General features: G+C 44.3%; 2 protein-coding genes across 5 annotated transcripts in view; one reads left to right on the top strand and one right to left on the bottom strand.

Moving 5' to 3' along the window:
* Positions 1 to 119: 119 nt before the first annotated feature.
* LOC101681015 (chemokine-like factor) lies at positions 120 to 25,865 on the bottom strand. 4 transcript variants are annotated; one of them, XM_045076139.1, is made up of 5 exons: positions 25,648 to 25,865; positions 20,924 to 21,082; positions 16,818 to 16,913; positions 3,261 to 3,359; positions 120 to 931 (listed from the first exon to the last, which is right to left on the bottom strand). In XM_045076139.1, exons 1-5 carry the CDS (start codon positions 25,720 to 25,722, stop codon positions 221 to 223), a joined length of 1,140 nt encoding a protein of 379 aa, XP_044932074.1. In that variant the 5' UTR covers positions 25,723 to 25,865; the 3' UTR covers positions 120 to 220. The 4 variants fall into 4 exon arrangements, with proteins under 4 accessions (XP_044932074.1, XP_044932072.1, XP_044932073.1 ...); XM_045076137.1 differs by lacking the exons at positions 16,818 to 16,913; positions 20,924 to 21,082; positions 25,648 to 25,865 and adding exons at positions 9,897 to 10,055; positions 12,185 to 12,951; XM_004744309.3 differs by lacking the exons at positions 120 to 931; positions 3,261 to 3,359 and adding an exon at positions 13,341 to 13,523 and having other exon boundaries at positions 25,648 to 25,863.
* TK2 (thymidine kinase 2) overlaps positions 16,219 to 25,865 on the top strand; it is a 37,845-nt gene continuing 28,198 nt past the window's right edge. The window contains exon 1 of the mRNA XM_045076140.1: positions 16,219 to 16,236. The gene's annotated coding sequence lies outside the window, so the exon portion shown is untranslated. The remainder of the gene's footprint in view (positions 16,237 to 25,865) is intronic.

Here is a 25,865-nt window from a genome sequence, read left to right as displayed (position 1 = left end):
GGGAAGCCCGGCGGGGTCAAGGCCCTGGCCACCGCCCCCTGGGGCAGCCTCGTCAGGCACCGCGCAAAAAAAGGTAACTGGACTTTCACACAAGGCAACACGAGGAAGCACAAATGTTCCCGACTTAGCAGCCCTGATTTTATGATCGCGTGTGGGCCGGGATGGGTGACAGCATGCAAGCTCAGTGGCGGGATTAGCGGGAGGGACGAAGCACAGACGCTTATGTCCGCGAGGGTGGCACCGAGGATGCCCGTGAGGATGGCATCGTGGATGGCTTCGAGGATGCCTTTGAGGATGCCTGGGTGGATGCACGCCTGATGTCTGCGGCAGGGGCCGGCGTGGGTGCCTTTCCCGCTGCCGGCGCGGGTGCTTTTGCAGGTGTCTTCGCCGGTGCCTTCGCGGGTGCTGCTGCGGGTGTTTTTGAGGGTGCGGGTGTGGGTGGTTTTGAGGATCCTGGTGTGGGTGCTTTTGAGGATCCCGGCGTGGGTGCTTTTGAGGATCCCGGCGTGGGTGCTTTTGAGGATCTCGGCGTGGGTGCTTTTGAGGATCCTGGCGTGGGTGCTTTTGAGGATCCCGGCGTGGGTGCTTTTGAGGATCCTGGCGTGCCTGCTTTCCCCGCTGCGGGTGTGGCTGCTTTCCCGGCTGCGGGCTTGGGTGCTTTCCCCGCTGCCGCTGCCGGCGTGGGTGCTTTCCCGGCTGCGGGCGTGGGTGCTTTCCCAGCTGCGGGCGTGGGTGCTTTCCCCGCTGCCGGCGTGGGTGCTTTCCCGGGTGCCGGAGTGGGTCGTGGCTCAGGTGTCTTCTTGGGTTCCAGGAACAAGGAGGAACTGCTTTCATATTTGAGTCCCAGGAGTTTTCTTATTTTATCCCTCATCTTCTTGGTGATCACAATCGCATCCAGGATACACGTGATTGCCGCTGTGAGACACTGGATCTGTCAGACACAAGACCATACACGGGAAGGGAAGGCTGGGTTATTTTGCGGCTCTGCGGCAACCTGGCTTCCCTCTCCCATCCCATTCCCCTGACCCAGCACTACCTGCTCGGTGTCTGCCTAGCCGGCCGCTGTGGCACATTCTGCAATTTCCAGAAAAAGGGATTTTGGAAATTGTGGGTTTTGCTGCCACTAATGACCTCACTGGATGCCTGCAGCACCAGAAAGGACCAGAGAGGACTATTTATCGGCTGTAGGAAGCTCTGGATAAGTATGAGGTCCCGAGAAGGCCCTTCAGCAGAAAGGACTCTTGGACTTTGTTCGAAAAGAGCAGGAAGGAGTTGCCAAGGGGACCAACTGGGAGGAAAAGAACTTCAGATCGTGGACAAGGGTCTCCAAGGAGGGTGGTGTCGCTCAGACCTCTGGAGCTGGTGAGGGAGGGGGCAGAGTTGAGGCTAGGAAGTGCAGAATTTGGGACTTGATCAAGAGGTGAGATCAGGTGCCAGAGTCAGAAAGCACACGTGCAGTCAAGTATCCAAGTAAGAACTGAGGGGCTCCAGGTGGGAGCCCCTGGCAGGTAGGAGAAGGCTTGGTGGCTGAGTTAGCAGATGGGGACCTGCAGCCCATAGTAGGATTCTAGGTGCCTCCCCCATCCTGCCTGCTCCAGATGTTTCTCTTTACGTCACTTAATCCCCAGTTCCTTGAATGCATTTTCCTTCCGTAGGTCTTGCCCCAGCTAATCTGTGGGCTCCCACAGGGATAAGGGACTTTGTTCCCAACACTAAGCCTGGGCCTGGAACAATCCAATGGGATTGACAAATATTTGCTGATGATGGAATGAGTATAAAGAAGTCAAACTTTTTTTTTTCTAGATTAATTTCTGTTCCCATTGCTTAACTTCCAGGACCAGAAGTCTCATCTCCTCATTTCCCATTTTAATCTGCCACTTCTTGTGCTCTTCATATGGTAAAGATTTGAGTCCCAGCTTGTCCCAGGCTTGTGAGCCAGGGCCAATTATTTAACCTCAGTTCTCATATCTGTAAAAATGAGAATTTTAGGGCGCCTGGGTGGCTCAGTGGGTTAAGCCGCTGCCTTCGGCTCAGGTCATGATCTCAGCATCCTGGGATCGAGTCCCGCATCCGACTCTCAGCTCAGCAGGGAGCCTCTCTCTCTCTCTGCCTCCCTCTCGGTCTACTTGTGATCTCTGTCAAATAAATAAAAAAAATCTTAAAAAAAAATGAGAATTGTAAAAATCAAGTCAGAACATGCCTGGCTCCGTGTGGGACACATGCTGGGGGCTTCCTCCCTTCATTTCTTCCTTCCTTCCTCTGGGGCCATTCATTTTTGACAATGTGCTATTTTTTTTTTCTAGTCACGTACTTTTCCTTTCACGTGCTTTTAAAATACAATTCTCTAGTCCAAAAGAGTCAAAGCCCTATTTATAGACAAGCATACCTTGTTGCAACATTTCAAAAAAAATACTGTGTACATTTCTTGAAAGAGGAGTTTGTACCTATTTGGAGCATGAGTATTAGGACGAAGAGTTTCACGAGTTTAGAATTTATGTAACTTTACATCATCTGAAGAAGTCAGTGCAGAAGAAGGGGTGGTGGTAGGGATATTATTCTGCAAACGAAGTAATTACGGTCTGCCAGTTTCCCTTTGCAGAGTTTTGAAGTACTGATTTTTTTTTTTTCTTTTAGAGAGAGAGAGAGATCACAAGTAGGCAGAGAGGCAGGCAGAGAGAGGGAGAAGCGGACTCCCTGCTGAGCAGAGAGCCCGATGCGGGCCTCGATCCCAGGACCCTGAGATCATGACCTGAGCCGAAGGCAGAGGCTTAACCCACTGAGCCACCCAGGTGCCCTTGAAGTACTGATTTATTTTTTTTTAAGATTTTATTTATTTATTTGATAGAGATCACAAGTAGGCAGAGAGACAGGCAGAGAGAGAGAGAGAGAGAGGGAAGCAGGCTTCCTGCGGAGCAGGGAGCCTGATTCGGGGCTCGATCCCAGGACCCTGAGATCATGACCCCAGCCGAAGGCAGCAGCCCAAACCACTGAGCCATCCAGGCGCCCGGAAGTACTGATTTTTTAAAAAAAGACTTATGTATTTGTTTGGGCGAGAGCGCAAGCAAGTGGGAGGGGCAGAGGGAGAGGAAGAGAATTTCAAGCTGACGCTCTGCTGATCACTGAGACCGAAGTGTTGCTCCATCCCATGACCTTGAGATCATGACTTGACCCGAAACCAGGAGCTCACCCTTCACTGACTGAGCCATCCAGGCACCTTTGAAATACTAATCTTAAATGGGGTCATGAAGGCTTTGACTTACCCCTCCAACATAGAATAAATGCCTTCTTTCCACTTCTTGCATCGCCAGGATGGCAACTATTAAAAGGAACACAGCCGTAATGAAACTGTTGACAAGATCCTGTAATACAGAATTGAAAACTGTCAACTCTACATGAAAATGGGATGTCATAAAATATAAATTAACTTAAGTTAGTGAATTACCCATCTAAGGATGGGTGTCTTTTTATTTTTTTTTTATTTTTTTTTTTAAGATTTATTTATTTATTTGAGAGAGAGAGACAGTGAGAGAGAGCATGAGTGAGAAGGTCAGAGGGAGAAGCAGACTCCCCGTGGAGCTGGGACCCCGATGTGGGATTCGATCCTGCGATTCCGGGATCATGACCTGAGCTGAAGGCAGTCGTCCAACCAACTGAGCCACCCAGGCATCCCAGATGGGTGTCTTTTTAAAACTTTCCCTTTGATTAATATTACTGGCACTGTTAACAGCAAAATTCTTGCATCTTCCAAGACACGAGTTTATGTGATCTTAAGGTCCTGGATAGAACTTTGTCAGCAGAAATGGGTTTAATGTCATTAAAGAGTGCCATTAAAAAAAAAAAAAAACTGACAACTTTCCCATTATATTCCCCTTAAAGGGCATAAGAAAGTGAGCATGAAAAACACTAGAGGAATAGGGCCCTACCTCCATAAATATGATTTTTAATAATCCTATATGTTAAATTAATATAAATCCTTCATTCTATTCTGTAATTTATTTTTGATATAAAAATTAAATTTTAGGTTATCACTTTATTAATTTAATTGCATTCCCAAATCTGCAGGTAGAACCGCTAGTCTAGAAGTTAGATGGGATTTATTCTGTGGGTTCACATATCCCAAGGAGGCAGGAACACATCTGGGGAGCAGGGTTGGTATTCTAGAGTGAATGCCTATGCTCTTGACTTCTGTTCTTTCCTAAGAAATGGCTGGAACTGGGTCTTTCCTGGTATCTGTGGGCTGCCTTTGTCTTCTCTTCTGGATTCCAGTACTGGGTTCTGTAACTGCTAGCCCAAACTGCGGCTTTGTGTGCCAAATAAAGGACAAGAATGAGTAGATGGAGGCCACTCCTGGAAATAAGCAGAGGCTGGGCTTCGGTAATAGAGCAGTAATGGAAAAGTGGGTACTCAGTGGGTCTGTGGCACCAGGGTGGAGACGGTCAAAAGCTCAGGGTGACAGAACCACGATATGGCCCAGATACCTAATTGGAACATTTTAAGTCCTTAAGTCTTGATGGCTTGACTTGGTAGCGTCAGCCTGTCTGGTGCACCTGCCTGATTCTAGCAAGGAGCCCTACCACCCAGTGTGTGAAATCATAATATCTCTGATGGGAACTCTTCAGTGTGCCCAGTATTTCCCAGTCCTTACCTTATCTAACCCTCACAAACACCCTCCAGGGTCAGTATTGTTATGATCCCTATTTTAAGAGGACATAGCAGAGGCTTAGAGAGGTTTAAGTTGTCTAAGATAGGGTATCTGCCGAAGAAGGGAGACAGAACCCCTCTCATGTTGCCTCCCGTCATCCCCCCAGACTGGAAGTACAGCACCCATCTTGGGCATTTTTCTATGGATAATGGGTCACAGAGGGGCAATATGATACGGGACATGTACGGTGGGAGTGTATTTTGTTGATGAGCTCTCTTGGCCTGCCAGTTTCTAGATGTGTGACCTAGGGCCTGTTTTATCATCTCTCTGTGTCAGTATGTTCACTTAAAATATGGGAATAGTGATTGGGATCCATTGGGTAGATCTGAGGAGTAAATGGTATAACGAATCGGAAAGTACCAGAGGAGTTCCTGGCACCGGCACCTAGTGGGCCGTGAGTGCATTACAATGTGGACTTGTGCTGTCTGCCTTCAGAATGTGCACAGAAGTTGAACTGTCTGCAGACGTTGGGTGTGCTTCCCATTGAGATCGCTGAGCAAGGAGTCCTGTCCCTATCATGGAATATGACTTGCCTCATGGAGGGACAGCAATTATTTGGACACCTGGTGGGTAACACTGGGGAGAAAAGGAGCAGGGCTGGTGAGGGTTAGAAGATCCAGCTGCGTTCTGTGGGCTGCATGAAAAGTCTGTCCACAGTGAGATGAGCACAGCGGTTCACAGGTTTGCAAGAAGCTTAGTCCTTTAGGATTATGTGAACCAAGAGAATACTAATGCACAAGAACTTGTACAACTAAGAAGCAGGATATAAACTTTAAAAAAAAAATTAACTAGCTGTGGCCATAGGTGGTTGAGAATTTAGGTGAAAGCCAATGAATAATGATAATACTAATAAACCAAGTGTAGACTAGCCCCGTGTTGACTCCCTGTTGTAATTCCATCTCCTCACCGGAATACTAGACGTTCCTTTACTCTGTCCTTCCTGTAATTTACTCTGCTCCTTGCTCACAAGGAAATGCTCTCCCAAACTGTCCTTGGGAGCTGATGTTTGCCTTATATCTAACATTCTGTCATAGCTCACGCCTTGTGAGCACTTCTTGTGTGTCACATACTGGGCCAGGGTGTTAGTCTCATTTGATTCTCACAACAGACTTTCATTATCCTCAATTTACAGATGGTTTAGCAACATGCCTGGGGCTGCCCAGCCAGTAAGTGGCAAGGCCCCTCTGTAGCCTGACTTGAGCGTCCAGAAGCCTTCTCTGGACTAACCCCCCTCCTCCCTTCTGCCTTAGACACATCATTGTTATTGGCCTCATCTTTGACAGAGAGGGAGAGAGAGGAGGGAAAGAAAGAGAGAGAGAGAGAGAGAGAGAAAGAGATGTTCTCTCCTAATGGAGTAAAATTGCAGCTGAATCTTGTCATATGCCATCTTTACTCATCATCTTTTTCTTTTCCCCTAAATGCCCTACTGACTCAGGTGCCTCTTCAGACTAAAATGAGAGATGGATTTGTTGCTTGACTGTTATTTTTCCATAAAGCTCCCAAATTCCTTAGATAAAACTGTGTAGAATTTTTAACTGGGAAAGAAAGAGATGCTTTATTGGTGAGTGCTTATTTTTAAAAATCACGGAGTATTAGAAAAAAATTTGAACATTGACAATTTGTTTCACAAAATGTGATATTTGTAGCAAGAATATATATGTGGTAAACACTGTATAGTGTTCAACTAGCTGCAACTCCCACTGACTCCATTTGTGCCTGGAGTTCTCCAAACGTGCGGCATAACCTGATCAGAAATGACCAGAACTGTGGTTTTTCATTAATCTTATTTGAAGGGGACATTCGAAAGCTGACACTTCCTCCTTATAAATGGAAAGATTTTGCTGGTAGTTTTGGAATCATCAGAGTTTTAGTTTAAAATGCTTATTATGTTTTTTTTTAATTGCTTTCTCTTGGCAGAAGCATCTGCTTGACCAGAACTCAGTCTCTCTGACCATATTGGATAATATCTTTTATAATGTAGAAGTGTTAAAAATATGGGCTATTCCGAAGGGAATTACAATTCATACTTTTCTGGGGTATGTTGACAGATGACACTAGAGTCATGGGAAAAATTGATGACAAAGTCTTACAATGAAGACAGTGACCCCACCATGGGTGGGGTAGGGAAAGCTCTCTGCTCACTAGCTCTGATGCAGGCCCAGGTTATCGAGTCAAGGACTGGCTGGGAGGTGGACCCTTGGCTGTCAGAGTCACTGTCATAGTCTTCACAAGAAGCCACAAGATGAAATTGAGAATGGAGTATGGATTCCGCAGCCCAGGCTCCACCATCTCTCTGGAGAAGGAGGCTTTGCCAAAATGCAGTCCCAGACTCCATAGATCTCAGCAGGTCCATATGCGAGGCCAGTCCTTTTTGTTGCTGCTCTGCTGACCACCTGAAGCCCTGATTTACCAATCTTTCTATTTCCGGACTAGGAGCCTTTATCACCAGCCCCTTGCCAAACAAGAATGGGAATAGAGGAATTAGGACCTCTGTACTCCCGGGAGCCTCTAAGGAAACCGCCACTTAAAATCAGCACTAATGCTCTGCTGTGGGGCAGGTGAGAATTCTACCACTGAACTACCCATGCTGCTCAGCGCTGGGGACACCAAACCATCTTGCCAGGAGAGAGGGTCTGCGCATGCTGGATGCCTCCAGTGTGTGGGTGGGTCCTCGAGCCTGCACAGAGCCCGGAAACAGCCCTGGGATATCTTGGCTTTCCCCAGTTCCATCAGGTCCCAGGGGATTTCTGCAGCTTGATGCCTCCACATCTCCAAGTCCTCCTACTCTGAAGTGACCAGTAGTCCTCTCCTAGGCACACAAATTCTCCCTAAACCAGCACACTGTGTTCCGTGCCAAGGCCTCCGTGGTACCACGCAGTGGTAACTATCCTTCTGAACAATCTCGTAGGCACACGGCCTTCACCTTATGGAAAGAGGAAGACCAGAAATGAAGGGACAGGATAGGAGAACACAGTTTTGAATCCTGTTTTGATGGGTCTTTTAAAAAAACCTTCCAAGTCCCTTAGATTACACACACCACCTGACCGGCTGCGTTGGTTAGTATGTGGTGACTTGGTGTGGACCGCCAGTCCATTGTGCCTCTGAGTAACTGAGCAGCCTTCACGGTGCCCCAACCATGGAGCTGCTGGGAGCTCACCAGGACCAGGCATGTCCATGTGAATCGTGCTTCGGGGCTCCCAGAGTCACCCAAAGGAAAGAGGATGCTCTGACCCAAGGATAGAGCTAGGCCTGGGACCCAAGGTTAAAGGGGCCTGGCTTTATCAGAGTTGACTGAGGCCTGCGATTCTACAAACGCTGTCATGAGCCGTCTGTGACCCCTGTGAGAACAGTTCTTCTCATAGGACCTTCCTGGTTCCTTTAGGAGCCCCGACTTCCTAGATCTTCTCCCTCGTCCCTACATAAAGCATTGTGCCTTGAGGCTCCCACCAGCTCCCCAGCTTTATGGCAGCAGACCTTTCTTTCCTCTGAGGGCTCCAGTCCCTCTGACCGCAGCTGACCTTGGTGCCGTGAAGCCCTCAGTCACCCGCCCTAAGGACCTGTACCTGCCCTCCAGGATAATTTGCTCACCTCCAGCTCCATATTTTAAGGAAACCATGAGAACATAGGAGAAGATACAGAGAACATAAAATTTTGAAAATCCAAGGAGGATAACAGTGATAACAATGAAGGGAGAATGGAGACAAAGAAACCGTTGTAAGGCAATAAGGCAAAAAGTCTGGGAAGAGCTGGGCCTAAAGCCAGGTCTGAGTTTCCAAGTGACGGCCCATGGCCACGGGCAACTTCACCTTTCATCACGTCTTCTCATCCGCTAAACTACAAGCCCACTAGATTGTTGTGAGGATTAAATGAGGTGACACGTATGAAGAAGTATCTGGCACATGCTGTGTGCTCAAAATGAAGATTTTCTCGAAAATCTCCAAGAGCAGAGATTTTGGTTTCCCTTCAGAACCCTCTTTATCCTTCTAGCTCTCCACAACGAAGAGGGTCTTTCATGTGTCCGTTTAGACTCGCTCACATTTTGTCGTGTCTGCTTCCTGTCGTTCTGCACTCTGTGGGCCAAAGAGAGCTCAGCAGCTTTTTCAGAAAATGCCTCACATGCTTCAAAAACGTTATTTTGAGTTTTAGCTCAACGCCAAACAATCCTATCTTAAGGTCAGAAAAAGGTACTGCACGGACATGGGATGGGGGAGAGGCCTGACCTCTGAGTTAGGATTGCTCGCAGTGCAAGAGAAAATGGTAAAATCCAGCTAACTACTTTATGGGGTCTGATGGACACTTTCTAAGTGAATGTTTGCTTTTGCTTTGTGTTGAGCATTGTGGTGTTTGCTTTAAACACATTTAAATGTTCCAGGAACCCTATGAGGTAGTTATTGTGATCACCATTTTCCTTTGCTGAATTTCCTGGATGGGGAAATGGAGTCTAATGTTCACACACTAGGAAGATGCCAGGGCCAGGAGTGGGCCCTGTCTGTACCCGGACAGAACAGTAGTTCTTCTCCATTCTGCAAGGACACAGAACCTCAGGCCCCATAATAAATAGGATTGATCTGAGACCTGAGGGATTAACCTCAGGAATTTTTCAGTTTTGGTAAAGATTAGGAAGTTCTGGAATAAGTTACTGAAGAAGGCAATGCAATGTTCTTTTCTTGACTACTCTGCCATGTGGCACCCCTTTGGGAGTATGGGTCCTTAGTACCCAAGAAGAGATTGACTCCTGCAATCTTTCAGGGTGTGGGTGACCATTTTGGCCAACTCTGCCATGCTGACTCTTGATTACACAGGGGGGAAATGTTTATAATGTTAGAGTAGCTGCTGTTGGAAGATAAAAGTATGTGCTGTTTTACAAGCAGTAGATGAGAAGCATATACCTAATATGCAAGTAGGTACTGCATATACCTAATTGAAATTTTCTTTAGGACAGGCTGCGAGTTACCGCTGTTTTCAGTGCCCCAGTGAGAAGGAAGCAGGTGTGTGTGTTGGTGGTGCTGGGGACAGAGGTGTCTAAGGGATCTCTCTGGGTGTTGGGCTAGTTTCTCCCCTGGGACGAGGGCAGCACCCCTGTCACAGCTCAGTTTTTTCTTGTCCAGAAAGATTAGCTCTTTTGTTTTCCCTTGAGGAGAGACTGTACTCTAGGACTGAGGCTTATATTTGAATTATGAAAACGAACACTTACAAGTAAGGACCAATCTAAATTAATCAGCAAGTGGTGAAGGGCTAGCATATATATTAGAATAAAAAAAAGAACGATGCAGATTTCCAGAACTGTGATGGCTATGTACGGCTCATGGGCTTTGGCAATGATGAAAGAAACTAGTGCTCCTATGAGAAGACCCTGCAAGAGAAGAAACAGGACGTGTTTTAATGCACACGGGCTAGTGAACAGCGAAGCAAACCCATCAACTGTTAGAAAGTAAATCTGGTGATATTGCACTTGCCTGTATCGTTTTGTACATATATTTTATTTGTAAAAATGTCTCATATTTCCAGAAGTGAAATAATACATGGAAATAATAAAAGTGCAATTAGGTAGAGAAGAATGAAAAATAGCTCCAGTTTCTTTCTTCTTGCTCAACCCAACCCTAGTCCATCTTCTGGAAAGTCACCACTGTTCACCAGGTATATTTCATACTGGAAAGAAGTATATACAAGTAGAATAAATATATACCGATTTTGATAGAAAAAGGTAGAGCTCCAGTTTTCTTTCTTTCCAAACAGTTGCTGGTTATCCCAACGTCATTTGTTGGGAAACACCAGTATTTTCCCTGAAATCCAACCTTTCTCATGTACTAAATTCCCGGGTATATTTGGGTCTCTTTTGAGAATATGCCCTTCCATTGAGGTGCTGATTTCTTCTCTAGTACTTTTGAAATTACAGGCAACTTATTTTATATTATTGTCTGACTTAGTCCCCCTTTCAGAGCTAATCCTCACATTGTTTGTGTCTCCTGTGTTTGTCTTGGTCAAGCTCCCCAAGCTAAGCCTGTTGGTAGTTTAATTGGGATTTCATCTAACTTCTAATTTTGAAGGATTAAACAATTAATTCACTTTTACTACTCAAGAACAAAGTACGTCTTTCCAGTTATTTTAGTTTCCAGTTAGTTTAGTTTTCTTGAGGTAGGTCTTTCAAATTTATTTCATTTAGTCGTAGATGTTTTACCATTTTGATTGTTGTTATAAAGAGAAATATTTTCTTCTATTTTGAATGCTTTTTTGTTCATTTCTGCTAGTGAGTTAGTAGAGATTATCTTGTTTTAACTTGTTTCCCAGTTGATTTTGAGATTTTTAGACATACAGCGATGTCAGCTGAAAAAATGATAAATTTTCCTAATCTTTTCAGCTGTTACTTATTTCTCCTCATTGTGATGAGCAGTTCCAGAAAAATACTGAATACAGTATTGATGAGGGCATCCTCTTTGTTCCTCATTTAATGGGAGTACTTCTGATGCTTCATTATATATGGTGCTGACTTTTGGGTTTATTTTTAAAATGTCAGTAAAATATGTATACCTATTTTATGGATTTTGTTTTTTTGCAATCAGAAATGAATGTTGAACTTTGTCAAATGTGTTCTTTTCCTTATCTGACATAATCTCCTAATTTGTTGTTCTTTTAACCTAAAATGTTGGTTAGTTTAATAGAGTCCTAATATTGCATCATCATAGTGTATTTTTAAAAAGTACTGAATATTTTCTGCTAATATATTAATACTTGTTGATTTGATACAAGCGAGATTGCTATTTTGTCTGACTCGGTCAGGTTTTGATATCAGTGTTATACTACTTTGAAGAAATAATTCAGAAGGGCTTCTTCTTTTTCCATTCTTTGAAGGAGTTTCAGTCGTATCAGAATTACATCCCATTTAAGATTGAAAGAGTTAATGTGTAAAAAGGCTGTCCCTTATATATTTTTGAAAGATACTCATTTGATCAGTTCTCATTTTCTTCTGTGTTTACGTTGGTCTGGTTAGGTTTTTCTCTATCCTGGGGTCAGTATTGGTAATTACATTTTCCTAGAAAATAAACTGTTTCTTTCAGGTAGTCAGGTTTATTTGTTTTGTAAAGTACTCTTGGGGAATCCTCTCAGTGTCTTCATCCTTAGTGATTATTTTCCCTGTCTGGTGTCTTAGCTTTAAATACATGTTCTCTCTTCAGTCTTTTTTCATATTATCCTAGCCATTGGTTTATCAGTTTTGGTCAATTCTGTTATTTTTGTTTGTTAATTTATACGTTTCAGCTCTTACTCTTTCTGCTTCCCCTAATTCCCTCTTTGAGGGAAAACCTGAGAAATACAAAGGCAGGAAAACCAGCGCTGGTTTAGTAATCCGGGTCGAGTGTGGGGAGGGGCAGGGGAGAAGGGAGGAAAGATGGGGCAGAACACACTGGCTGGCAAAGTCCCGACGCGGCGTCCCCGGGGATTCCCCAAGGCCCCACCCACCCTGCATCACCAGCTCTCTCTGCTCACCAGCCTTATGACCTTCATCACTCCCGTGGGCGTGAAGAAAAAACGCTTGAAGCTGTCCCTGAATTTGATCGGGACTAGGGCCCGTCCTTCCGCACGCTTTTGCATGGCGGCCTTCTCAGCTTCGCTCTTGGGCACCTGCGGTGGCTGGGTGGGTGTTCTCGATGTTGCATCTTTTGGCGCACCGGGTGCTACGTTCTTGGGTTGCGCGGAGGGCCCTGAGCTTGCGGGTGTCCCCGGAGGTGCGGGAGCCCCTGGGCGTGCAGGTGTCCCCGGAGCTGCGGGAGCCCCTGGGCGTGCCCGTGTTCCGGGAGCTGCGGGAGCCCCTGGGCGTGCGGGAGCCGCGGCAGCCCCTGGGCGTGCGGGAGTCGCTGGGCGTGCAGGTGTTCCCGGAGCCGCGGCAGCCCCTGGGCGTGCGGGAGCCGCTGGGCGTGCAGGAGCTGAGCGTGAGGGTGTCCCCGGAGCTGTGGCAGATCCTCGGCCTGAGGGTGTCCCCGGAGCTGGGGCAGACCCTGGACGTGAGGGTGTGCCCGGAGCTGGGGCAGCCCCTGGGCGTGCGGGAGCTGAGCGTGAGCGTGTCGCCGGAGCTGCGGCAGCCCCTGGACCTGCGGGACGCTGCTGCTGTTGCAAGCTCCCTGTGGGGGTCTTGGTGGTTTTGGCATCCATGATGGGCCCCGGGGGCCTGGCTGTGTCAGGCAGGCCCTGCTGCTCGGAGCCTGCCACCACCGGCAGGCTGGCCCCTGGGAACCAGCGGCGAGCCCCAACGGCTGCCGCCCCCCCCCCCCCCCCCCCCCCCCCCGCTTCCCGTCCCTCGCGCGCACCCAGCTCTGTGTCCCGCGGACAAACCAGGCCCTCTAGCCACCTGCATCGCCATTTGGGATGCGATGCCACTGCCTAGCCTGGGAACTCATTTTCCCTGCAACCCCACCCCTCCGTGCTGCCAGCCGACCAGGAAGGGGGCTCTGGAGACCATTTAGGGTGGTCTGGGTGCATTCTTCTCTGCCACCCAAGCCCAGGAGGAGGCAAACCCAATCAGATCCGGATCAGTGCTGGCTTGGAAATGACGATATGGGTGAGCGCTGGGTACAGAGTTCCCACATCTCTTCTTCCAGTTCCCATATTGAGATTAAAATGAGAATAATCACAGGAAATATGTGGAGGAATAAATACATTTAATATACTTAATACTTAGCATCAACTAAAGAGTAATATAAAATTACAAAACTTATATTTTGTCATGAATAGCCTTTTTCTGATAAGGACCACTTGGATTAAATAGAAGCTTCCGGTAAATAAGGACCCCGTCTGCAATACAGCACACTCCCGCCAGGAGTCCAAACACCTGGAAACGAAGACACTTTGTCACTGCTGTGGCCACGTTCTGGACCTCAGTCATTCTCAGGTTTTAAGTGGTCTGCCCCCTGGCTTCCTCTCTTGCTTCCACCTGATACTGAAAGGGGAAGAGACTTCAGAGATTATTTCATTCTCATGCCCACGTTTCCCCAATACCTGCCTAAAGAAAGGAAAAGGTAACTCAGGTGAGCAGAAATAATATTGAAGGGGTGTAGGCTCTGAAACAAACACTTGTCTGGATCTCTTAACTTGCTCCCGCATGTATGATTTAAAGCCCTACTGAAGGTATCTAGTTATCGATCAACATTTCCACCCCAATGTTCAGTTGCCTTTCTTCCTACAGACTCAGCTCAAGGGCCAAAGGTAACAGCAGCTCAAGATTAAACCCGTGCAACAGTAGCTGTGACATGCACTTCAGAGAACTGGAGTGGTTAAGATGATCCAGAGTGAACTCTTAAGGCTGGGCTACATCTGCTTAAAGGGTGGGATTCTAAATAGGCCTCAGGAAGACAGACAAACAAACAAACAAACAAAAAGGCAAAGGGAATAAACTAGAACTTGGTCTTTAGGTACTGTGATGGCTGTTTGAGAGCCGGCACCTGGGCTGGAAAAGAGGGATATTATTCCTTGCGTGCTATTTGGTCAGTGCCATCCAATGGCCAGGAAGTCTGGCCCCTTGGCTCTAGACACCACTCCATTTTCCATGCTGAAACTCAAACTCAGCTTCTTAGCTTCTGACCACACTGAGTACTTCCTGCCCTTCCATGACTCTGGTACTCTGCGTGTTGCTGGTTTTTCTACCTGGAACCACCTGCTTCGCCTCCCCTTTATTCCTGGCAAGCTGCATTTCCACTGCCAGAGCGAGGTAGTTGCTTCCTCTTTTCTGTGCCCTGAAGTACTCTGTCAATAGCTTATATACAGCTGTTTACATTTCTCTTCCCTGTATTAGGCTCTAAGCAATTTGAGGATAGGGCAGGCTCATGTTCTAGCCCAGTGCTGTCCAAAAGACACAGAATATGAGTCACCAATGTAAGCCACATAATTTTTTTTAATAGCCACATTAAAAAGAAAAAACAAGGGGTGCCTGAGTGGCTCAGTCATTAAGTGTCTGCCTTCGGCTCAGGTCATGATCCCAGCATCCTGGGATCGAGCCTCACATCCGGCTTCCTGCTCAGTGGGAAGCCTTCTTCTCCCTCTCCTACTCCCCCTGCTTGTGTACCCTCTCTCACTGTCTCTCTCTCTCTCTGTCAAATAAATAAATAAAATCTTTAAAAAAAAAAGGAAGGAAAAATAAGTGAAATTAACTTTAACAACATATTTTGTTTAGCCTAGTATATCCAAAGTATAATTTTAACATGTCATCAATATAATAAAGTTATTATGAAATAATATACATTTTTGGGGCAAGTCTTTGAAATCCATTTTGTATTTTACATGTATAGCTCATCTCAATTAGACCAGCTACACTTCCAGGGCTCAGTAGCCGCATGTAGCTAGTGGCTATGGCATCGGACAGCACAACTCTATACTCTGTCAGCATCTACTGAAGTGCACCTTTGTAAACACCGGGTCAGTGAATGAATGAGTAAGTGAATAAAGGTCCAGGTGACTTTTGAACAACATGGGTTTGAACTGCATAGGTCCACTTACGTATGGACTTTTTTCTGATAAATATGGTAGTACAGTACTGTAAATGTATTTTCTCCTCATGATTTTCTTAACATTTTCTTTAGCTTACTTTATTGTAAGATACAGTATATAATACATATGATACAGAAAATATGTGTTAACTGTTTATGTTTTTGGTGCTTCTTGTCCACAGTAGGCTATTAGTAGTAAAGCTTGTGTGTGGGAAGTCAGTTTTAAAAGTTTCAGCTGTGAGGGGAGTCGATGTTATTCAAGAGTCAACTGTAAATTCCATGCCTTTTCCCTCTTTCTCCATAGAAGAGGGTTAAGATTATCTTTTTTGTTTGTTTAAAAGTTTAAAAAAATATTTATTTTAGGGGGAGTGGGGTAGAGGGGAAGCAAGAGACTCCTCAAGCAGACTCTGCTGAGTGTAGAGCCTGACTGAGGGCTCCATCCCAGGACCCTGAGATCATGACCTGAGCCAAAACCAAGAGTTGGATGCTTAACTGACTGAGCCATGAGATAAGATTATCTTTAAAGATAACTGGAGGAGATTGCTGTTACAGCATTATCTCATTTCTAGAATAATTCTCATCCCTCATGAAGTTGCTTGGGTCTTTTGTAAGGAGATGAAAAACCATGGATTGTGACATACATGGCTGTCTGAGAATGGTTAGCTCTCCCAATACTTGCTTTCCCATACTATGGAAAGACAAGGAAGCAGGAGGGAGATTTATTTAAGAACTTTCGGATTTTTAAAAAAAAAGAAAAGGTCTTTCATATTCACATCTCTAGATAAGAATCTAGAAAAGCCAAACAATTCTGAACCTCCTATAAAAAAAAATCTCAGAAGTATATCAGATGACACTAAAACTCAATTATTTGACTCTTGTTTATTTTGGCTTGCCTTCTAGGATACATTCTGGTTAAACTGGCTTGCTTCTCTTCAAGCAACGTTCAAAATAAATCCTTTACTTATAAGGTTTCACCAGACATCTTGTATTATATTCCATCTGAAGAAAGGTCTGGACAAAGAATAACTGAGCTCAGAGCCATCTGTCTCACCTTAACAAATGGTATGTATCCTTTTCCTTAAAAGCGAGCACTACAAAACTCATCCGTGGTCTTTTGCCATCAGGTTTCTCAGAGCTAAGTGTAACAGATTCCAGTAACTTTTCTCAGTCTAGTCCAGCTCTACATATTGATGTGGAACATATGGGAAATACTATTTAGTTAACTTCTGTTTTAGGGTGAAATCATATTCCTTCAGGTTTATCAGGGCATGTACTCACATAAGAAATATATATATATATTTTAAAGATTTTATTTATTAATTTGACAAAGAGAAATCACAAGTAGACGGAGAGGCAGACAGAGAGAGAGAGAGAGGGAAGCAGTCTCTCTGCCGAGCAGAGAGCCTGACGCGGGACTCGATCCCAGGACTCTGAGATCATGACCTGAGCCGAAGGCAGCGGCTTAACCCACTGAGCCACCCAGGCGCCCTCACATAAGAAATATTAAGCTCCTAGGAACCATATACTGGCCTAGGAGACACAAGGATGAGTATAGTATAGATTCCTGTTCCTATATCTGTTTTTCAAGTAAGTTTGAATACCAATCAAACCTAAAGCAAGAAATCACAAAAACCTCCACTTACCCCTCCAAAGGCTATAACTCTTGTGGTTTCTGGTAACAGTGCCAACACAGATATAATTACCATGAATATTGCCGCTATTACTGAGTTGAAGATATCCTAAAACACAGAATAGAAATGTCAACTTTATATGAAGATCACAAAAAAAAAAAAAAAAAAGAATCAGCTGCCTACAGATTTTGAAAGTTCCATTTATTTCTTTTTAAGGATTTTATTTATTTATTTGAGAGAGAGACAGAGAGAGCATGAGAGGGGAGAAGGTCAGAGGGAGAAGCAGACTCCCTATGGAGCTGGAGCCTGATGTGGGACTTGATCCTGGGACTCCAGGGTCATAACCAGAGCCGAAGGCAGTGGCTTAACTGAGCCACCCAGGTGCCCGAAAGTTCCATTTTATTAAACAAATTTAGTGAGTTTTTTTTTTTTTTTTATTAAATCCAACTGCCATAGTAAGAGGACACCTATATTATGTTTGGTCTATAGTGATGCCTACTGTTTTTCTTAATCTATGATACTGTGATATACCAATCATTTACACTTTGGCTTATTTCTTTTCTATTTAAATACAGTTGGAGAGAGAACACATCTGGTTGGGAATGCGGGATGTATTATGTGGAAGGTTTATGATAGAGTGGTACACTGGAAATTCAGAATGCTGAGAGACTATGTGTAGTAGTTTACACTGTAAATCAAACAACTTTATAATGTTACTAAAATGCAATTAATAAAAAGCTGCACACATTTGGCAGAAAATGATAATTTTCAGGAAAAAACTTTCCTACATCTGCATGTAGGCTGAATGATTATACTATTATTTCTGATGAGGTGGCTCATTCATCTAATAATTTCTAGAAACAGGACATTTGCCTTCTGAACAATGGCTTTAAGGGCTGCAGCTTACATTATGAATGGTTATATAGCGTGAGAGAGGTAAATCATCTTTACTCTGGAGTGGTTTATATCTGTTTGCGGATAACTCTGGAGGCAGGAAGGTATTGTTAACAGAAATATCAGACTTCAAACTCCTGGTAACTTAGACATGTGGTTATTAAAAAAATGGGGGGGGGCGCCATGGTATCATGGAATAGAATGTTAATTACAAAACCAAAACAAAACAAAATAAAAACCAAACAAGCTAACAAAAAAAAAAAAAAAAGGAAATTTCAAGAAATTTTGAGCCTGTACTTGGATATCACTGCAAAGCCCTGGGTTACTTGAGGGAAACAGAGGAGCCTACTTTACACACTGTCAGTTACTGCAGCTTTGGGACAGTGATAACCATAACAAATCTGAATGCGGATGACCATGCCCTTTCCTCTTTGGTGAAGGCAGTGGCCGTGAGGCAGAAGTTATCTTTCCCCATCACATTAATTGAAATCTAATTGAAATCGTCAGCCCTCTTTGTGTCCTTCACTTTTGTCACAGTAGAAGAGCCCCAGGCAGCTTCTCCAGGGCTGTGCTCTGGCTCCCATTCCCTTCAACACTCTGCAGGAACCTTACTGTGCTTCTGACCCTTCTTTGTCCCTGGCCAGCTGTCCTCTGTGGCTCCTTGGATTACAGTTGTCTCTCTTGCCCTGCTCAGGCTCAGCATTCCTTCAGCTTTCCGGTTACCTGTCCACTTGAGAGGCACACCACTCTGGTAAAGGGGCCTCCGGTAACACAGCCTGGGAATATATATTTTTTCCAGGACTTATTTTTGTTCTCTTTACATGTGACAGTATTCACCACTCCTTTCTGAGCTGCTTTCCTCTCTTTGCTTCTATGACACAGGTCCCCCTTGCGTGCTCTCCTGCCTTTCTCTGGCTCTTCCTCCTCTAAATCACCCCGTATATTGGCGTTTCCCAGTTTTACCTTCAGCTTGCTCTCTGTTTTCTCCGCACCATTTGGGCCAGTCCTAGAGCTCGTCTGCCGTGACAAGGTGATGACTTCCAAAGCTGCAGCTTTAACTTCTCACTCTCCTGAGCTTCAGACCTGTTCTGAACATTTCTATCTGAATATTCCATAAGCAACTAAAACCTAGCATTTCTCAGACTGAACTTAACTGCATTCCTCTCTCTGGCCCTTCCTTAAATATAGTCAGTCCTCTTTGTACTTCCTACCTCAGGACCGTCTCCAGATATTGAAATGGCAGGCATTCTTAATTCCTATTGACTTAGTCCTATCAATTCTACCCCAGTAACCCCTTTCTCTGTAGATACTGTTAGGACCATAGTTCAGGCCTTTATAATTTTCATGCCTGGATTACAGAACAACATTTGAAGTGATCTCTGAGACCTACCTCTAGTTTTGCTCCTCTTTAAGTCATTATTGACATTGGCACCAGCAGTTTCCTAAATTGTAAGCTGCTTGTGTCACTCTCCTACTTAAAAACCCTTAAAAGCTTCCAGTGGTGTTGGTTTAAAACCCAGGGCATATAAAGCCCTGCCTGCTCTGACCTCCTACTGCCCCTCCCACGCCTCCACTCTTACCCCCGTGCTTCCACACTATCCTGGCTATGCATCCATCCCAGCCCCTATGACACTGAATTGCTCCTCTCTCTTGCTTCCCTGAAAATTCCACAGGTATAAGATTTGTGTTTTATCAAAGAACCCATTATGGAAGCTGGGATTAGCAGACACTGAACACCTGCTGAATAAATCATTACGCTAGATCAAAAGCAGAGAAGAATCTGGGTTTCATAATGGAGTAACCCTGTAGTTAGCCATATGGCACCATTTCTCAGAGATTACAATATCAGCAAAGTTTGATCCTCAGAGATTTGGAGACTAAATTTCAGTCTACACATAGGCCACCCTCTCTCCTGGTGTATTCTGTTATACTTAGGGCTCCAAGTTTATTACAGGGACCTATAATAAGCTCCAGAGAATATTATAGTTTGGAGAAAAAAAACACTAAAATGTATTAGTTTTAATTAACCTCAGAAAGCAGAATGTGAAGAGCAACTATACACCTTCCTGAGTAAAGAGGATATGGACCATGCTTCTCATGTCCTTGAAGAAATCCCTGGAATAATTTCACTTAGACCTTTCTGCTACTAAATAACATTGTGTACACTGAGGGCCCACTGTGACCTTGTTCCCTAGGATACCCTCCAGTCAGGTCCAGCTCTAAAATTGTGATCAAGTAGGAGTTTGGAGAGTTGCTATGAAGATCCTATTTCCCAGCTTTCTCCTTTGGGACTTTTTCAGCTTGTGATTAGCTTGATTGGCCTTCAAAGGTGGTTCTAGAAGGTACCACTTGAAGGCATGCTTAAAGCTCTAAAGTCTGCTCTCCTTAATAGGGGTTATCAGCACCTTGGAACCCAGAAGGATGAGACAAGTGCAGCTGAGGAGGACTTAAGTGCAGCTACCAGTCCAGCCAAAAATGGGAAGGGCAGCACGAGTCTTAGCAGGGAGACCTACAGAGACAGGATACCGGAGGTAAAACTTGAAAGAAGAGAGAGAGGTAAAGCAACTCAGTTTTTCCTAGAACAGGAGAGTAGTCCAGGCTGAAGGGACATGTACACCTTAACAAGCATCTTGAACTTGCCTATTTTGACAGTTTCCAGAATCATTTAGGCGCTTCACTGGGCAGCTGTTCTCAGTGCTAGAAGCATGGCAGGGGAAATTCATATGGTACTAAATAAATTAGCATTGATGATTATAAACATTCATAAAATAACATTGTGCTTTATTCAACCTCCCAGATTATTTTGGTTTTCTATTAGTGATCAGGGATGTGCAAGATGTGAATACTTGTGTCCCTGCCTCCATCTCTTTCCCCAATTTTGAGGCCATATTAACAGGTACTTAAAAGGGAAGTGAAGATTAAGAATGCTCTATAGATTTCTTAGCCATGATCTTAAATTTAAATTTCTTTAGAAAATCATCACTTAAGTGACTTCTCCTAATAGAAGAGTCAGCCCCACCTACTGGTAGGTGGGAGCTCAGAGGAGACTTTATCCTTTGTGGTTCTTAAGGGACAACACAGGACTTGGTAGCAGTGGGCAGAGTTCCTCCTTCCTAAGCCTACCAGACATTCCTTAAAGGCTTCTCCTAAAGAATAGCTTATTAAAATGTCTCACTATGACAGGAAAAAAGTAGTTAATTTTAACCATAAAACTGAACACTTACAAGCAAAGGCCAAAATAAACAGGCTATTAATCGATCAAGTCTCAGCATATATAAAATTATGAAAAAGAAAATAATAGTAACTTCAAATCCAGTGATGACAATGTATGGTTCAGGGGCTTGTCCAATGATAAAAAAGGTCATGGATGTCACACTTAGTGCCTGTAAGGATTAGAAAAAACATGATTTAGTCAACCATTATTGAATGCAAGTTTAAGCTGTAAAAAATGATCATTTCTAAAGTAACTAAATAAATGGGTTTAGGCCACATACACACACACCTAAAAGAGGAATTACTACAATGTATGGCTATTGCCTTCTCTTTGTGTTCTAGGGAATCAGGTGTCCCACTCTTTTTTCCAGTTGTACAACTAATACCATCTCTTCCCACATCTGTTCCCTTAATCTTTTTCCACTACATATCTTCTTTTTTCTCTCAGACCTTCAATCTTTCCTCACTGGTTCCTTTCCCCATCATACTATAAACATATCCAAGTCGTCTTCTCCTAAAACACACAAATGCATCCCTTCCATTCACCCTGCTCCCCCAAAAAACTCCTGTTTTCTATTTTTCCCTATAGGTTCTTCTCAAAAACATCTGTGTACTGACAGCTATAATTCCTTATCATCTGCTCATCACGCTTTAACTCTTAGCAATTTGGAATCTACTATCAAACTTAAACTTAGGATGTTGCCAAATATCAGAGAAAAATTTAAAATAAATTGTTAGAGAAAAACAATTCTCTGAAAAACACTGTGGGGGAACAAAGGAAAAAAAAAACTCCCAACATTTCTGATGCTTCACTTTTTACATATTTTCTCTAACCTAAATAGAATGTAATCAGAATTGATGAATATTTTAAGTAAAAAAAAAAAAAAAACAGCCCTGAAAATTATTAGTCAATCCACTCTCATTTACTAATGAAGATATAAAACACAGAAATGTTAAGTGACCTAAAGGAAAAATAAGCTGATAGGTCCCAGTGAGTTGGTCAATGTCATATTTCTAGGAGCTGTCATGTTATAGCTCTTTCCAGAGGCTCTATGTTCTTGAAAAGTGGTTTTGTCAAGAGTTTTCCCTGGCTAGACTTTTTATGATCAGTCTGTCTGCTAGTAGCGTCTACATGTTCTTTTTAACCTTAAATCTCTATGGGCTCCTTATTCATGATTCTTTCAATTACTTTATTAGTACAAAAATAGCCTACCTTTGAACTTCTAAATTGGTCAGTTTGATTATGTAGCAAATATATAATCAGTAACTAAATAAGCCATTCTTTATAATTAATATAATTACTATTAGCAACATTTCACCTCAAAGCACTTGATTTACTCTATTGAACCACAGTCTTGAGTTCATGGATTATGAAATTTTGGGTCACTTTTTCAGCCCCCATCTTTTTTTTTAAATTTTTAATTAATTAATTTATTTGACAGAGAGAGAGATCACAGGTAGGTAGAGAGGCTGGCAGAGAGAGAGAGAGAGAGAGAGAGAGAAGCAGGCTCCCTGGTGAGCAGAGAGCCCGATGAGGGACTCGATCCCAGGACCCTGAGATCATGACCCGAGCCAAAGGCAGCGGCTTAACCCACTGAGCCACGCAGGCGCCCTCAGCCCCCATCTTTTGTAAACTTTCTACACCATGGAATTTGACGCTGGTGATTAATTCATTTTCTGATAAGTTCCTATGATTTGAGTCATACTGAATTCTCCCCCCAATCTGTTATTTACAGCTCTTCTATCATTACTCTTAGGCTTTGTCTCCAGTTCTCTTTTAAATATCCCACTAATATCTCAGACATTTCTTCACCACTTTATGGAAACTGTTTTTGCTCGTATTATCAGTGATTTCAGAATTACTAAATTTAATGAACATTTTTTAGTTCTTATCACGTTGGACCCCCATGGGTTAATTACCATTGGCTGTCTTTTTCCTATTTTTCTACTCCTTTGGCTTGCATGTCACTTTTCCTACTTCTTATAAACTCTGCAACTATTCTCCCTTGGTGGGCTTCTCTCCTTAATTTACCTATCCTTTAAAAACACTGGCATTCCTTTAGATTCTGTTCACCACCCAATCAATGAATGTGGGTTCCTATTGGAGATAATTCCTTAACATCTCACACGTAAATAGCCATTTGAAATCTCTATCTAAATGCCTATAGGAATCTCAAATTCACCGTATCCAAAACTGAACTGTCTTGCCCATTCCTCCTGTATGCATTATCTTAACTGGTGATACCACCACCTTATCACCCACCCTAGAAACCTATTATCAGTGCTCCTAATACTCCCCACAACTGATCAGTCCGTCAGGTCCTGCTGATCTAATGCTAACCGTCTTGGGAAACCACTCCCTCCTCTTCGTTCCTAAAGCTACTGACCTTCAGAATTTCCCCTGAACTACCATGACAAAGGTATTATAATGATCTAAAATGCAAATGCACTTCTCAGTGGCTTCCTGTGGTCTTTAGAATAGAGCCTACCTCTCACAGGATAAGTCCAATGTTTAATTCTCAAATTGAACTTCTGATCCTCCTCCTACAGTCGCCTTACCCACAGGCTTTCAGTGGATGGCAACTCCACCCTTCCAGTGCTTAGGCCAAAGACTTTGGAGTTATCCTGACTCCTCTCTTTTTCTTACATCATACCTGGTTCATCAGCAAATCACATTGGGGCTACTTTCAAACTATATCCCAAATATGATCACTTCCTGTAGCATACTGTGCCAACACTCTGGTCCGAGCCGCTATCCTCATTGTCCAGATTACTGCAATAGCTCTAACTGGTCTCCTGGTTCTTCGCTTACTTTTGCAGCAATACCCTCCTGTCTCTCTGACCAATCCATTGTCAACATAGCAGCTGGTCTCTTTTTTTTTTTAAATGTTAGTCAGATCATATACAACCTTACTCAAAGCCTTCCTCATCTACTGTGTCCCCAGTCACTCCACTCCTGCCATACTGCGTTCCTTGCTTTTTCTTGAACCCTTCAGGTACATTCCTGTCATAGGGCCACTGTAATGGATGTTCCTTTTTCAAACCCTTCTCCTCCAGGTATTCTCATAACTCACTCCCTAGCCTCACTCAACTCTTTGCTAAATTATCATCTCAACAAGGCCTAACCTGACCACTCTATTACTGGACCCTGCAAACTTCCTCTCCTTACACTCCTTTCCCTGGCTTTTTTTTCCTGTTTCATAGCACGTACAACTTTTTACAATACTGCATCGTTTATTTACTGTGTTTACTATTTGTCTCTGCTGCCTTCCCAACCCAATATGTAAACTCCATGAGGACTAGGGATCTTTGCTTTGTTCACTGATATCTCCTCAGAGCCTAGAACAGTGCCTGGAACATGGTAAGCTTTCAATAAATATTTCTTGAATGAAAAAAATAAGGCAACACCTATCTTGTTAAAATTTGCTGCAAAAATCATGCTGTTTTTTTTTCCCCCCTATGTCTTTGCTCATGGCAGCTCATGGCTGCCCCTCAGACCCTACTCATGTTCCTCTAGGAAGTTTCCTGATACCTCTCCTTCTCTTGTGCTTGGTTAAATGTCTCATTCTCTGGCCTATCCCCATCTTATTATGTATTTTATAGCTATCTGCTCATAGGTCTGTCTCTTTGACTAACCTGAAGAACTCCATGAGCCAGGGACTTCTGTTTTGGTTGTCTTTGTTGTTCCATGGCCTAAGTCAGGTCTTATAATACAGCTAAATACTCTTAAGTGTTTGTTGAGGGAATTCATATTTCTGAAATGAAACCTTTCTCACAAGATCTTACTCCCCCTCCAGTATTCTTCCAGAGCTTTCAGTACTGGGGATAAAACTCTAGACCTGCAAGTCACTTCTTCCCTGATTACTCCTAACCCAAAGTAATCTCTGTCCTTTAAATTCCAGAGTAGTTTCCTAAACCTCTCATATACACTTTGACTTCTATTACATTAATTTCTCAGAATCACACATTTTTGGTGTGGAAGGGACCTTGTATGCAGTTTGTTCTACCCACTCACCCGAATTACAGCATCCTCCCTAGGTGCTTATCTGTGCATTTTACCTTTGCTGTTTGGGAATGTACTGCCTTCCCAAGTGATGTGGCCACTTAATCTGGGAAACTTTCCCAATAGAAAATTCTTCCTCATATTAAGTGGAACTGTTTGCCTGTAGCTTTTACTATTTCTATCCCCTCCCCTTTAGGGATCACATCTTCAAAATTTAAAAATTATCCCCCCCCCCGCCCCCCCCCCAGTTCCTTCAACATACTCTCCTGTGACAGTCTCCACTTCTTTAACTAGCCAGGGCACCTCCCTCAAATGATGGCTCATTCTCTCCAGACCTCTGTTCAGAACTAACTGCAGTGCGCCCGGCATGCCCGATGCCCCGAAGCCGGCAGCCCCAGCCCCGCTGTCATGTGCCGGGTACAAGCGCAGCTGCCGGGCCTGTTAACCTGGGTATCTGGTGTGCAGGTCCAAGTGGGGGCCACCCATGCAGACGTGCTTCCTTGGCTTTAAGAATGTGTCTGTGAACCCCTGAAGGGCAGGACAGTGCCTTCTTTCTCTCCTTCTGTCCCCAGGGTGCCCCGGGAACCGCCTTGCCTCTGGGGAGGCCTAGGCTGAAAGAGAAGGTAGGGGATTCCTCTTTATCCTTGAGAGCCATCCCCCGCTGCCCCTGAGCACGCCCCAATACCACCCCCACTCGCCCCAATACCGCCCCCACTCGTGGCCCGGCCTCACCAGCCTTAGGATCTTCACGTGGCCTTTTACGCTGAAGCAGAAGGGGCGATGCTTCGGCTTCAGGGTGGGCATCATGTCTGCAGCCTTGCAGCAGCACCACTTCTCCCCCTCATCCCCTCTCCTCGCCGTACAGCTCTGCCAGGCCTCGAGCGGGGACAGCAACCGCCACTAGGGCTTCGAACCACCCTTCTAGGGTTCCCGCCCTCGCGCGCGCATGC

Source organism: Mustela putorius, unplaced genomic scaffold (genome assembly GCF_011764305.1).
Source record: "Mustela putorius furo isolate JIRA1106 unplaced genomic scaffold, ASM1176430v1.1 tig00000174_pilon_pilon_pilon, whole genome shotgun sequence".
NCBI lineage: Eukaryota > Metazoa > Chordata > Mammalia > Carnivora > Mustelidae > Mustela > Mustela putorius.
This window is presented reverse-complemented; position numbering and strand designations above follow the sequence as displayed.

What these genes read in the sequence shown, in the direction of transcription:
- LOC101681015 (XM_045076137.1), bottom strand. Translation starts at nt 12,847, where the DNA reads ATGGATGCCAAAACCACCAAGACCCCCACAGGGAGCTTGCAACAGCAG. An exon ending in TGATGAAGGTCATAAGGCTG is followed by an intron (nt 10,056 to 12,184) that starts GTGAGCAGAGAG and finishes CTTCTCTTGCAG; the next exon opens with GGTCTTCTCATAGGAGCACT. An exon ending in ATTTAGATTGGTCCTTACTT is followed by an intron (nt 3,360 to 9,896) that starts GTAAGTGTTCGT and finishes TCTGTATTACAG; the next exon opens with GATCTTGTCAACAGTTTCAT.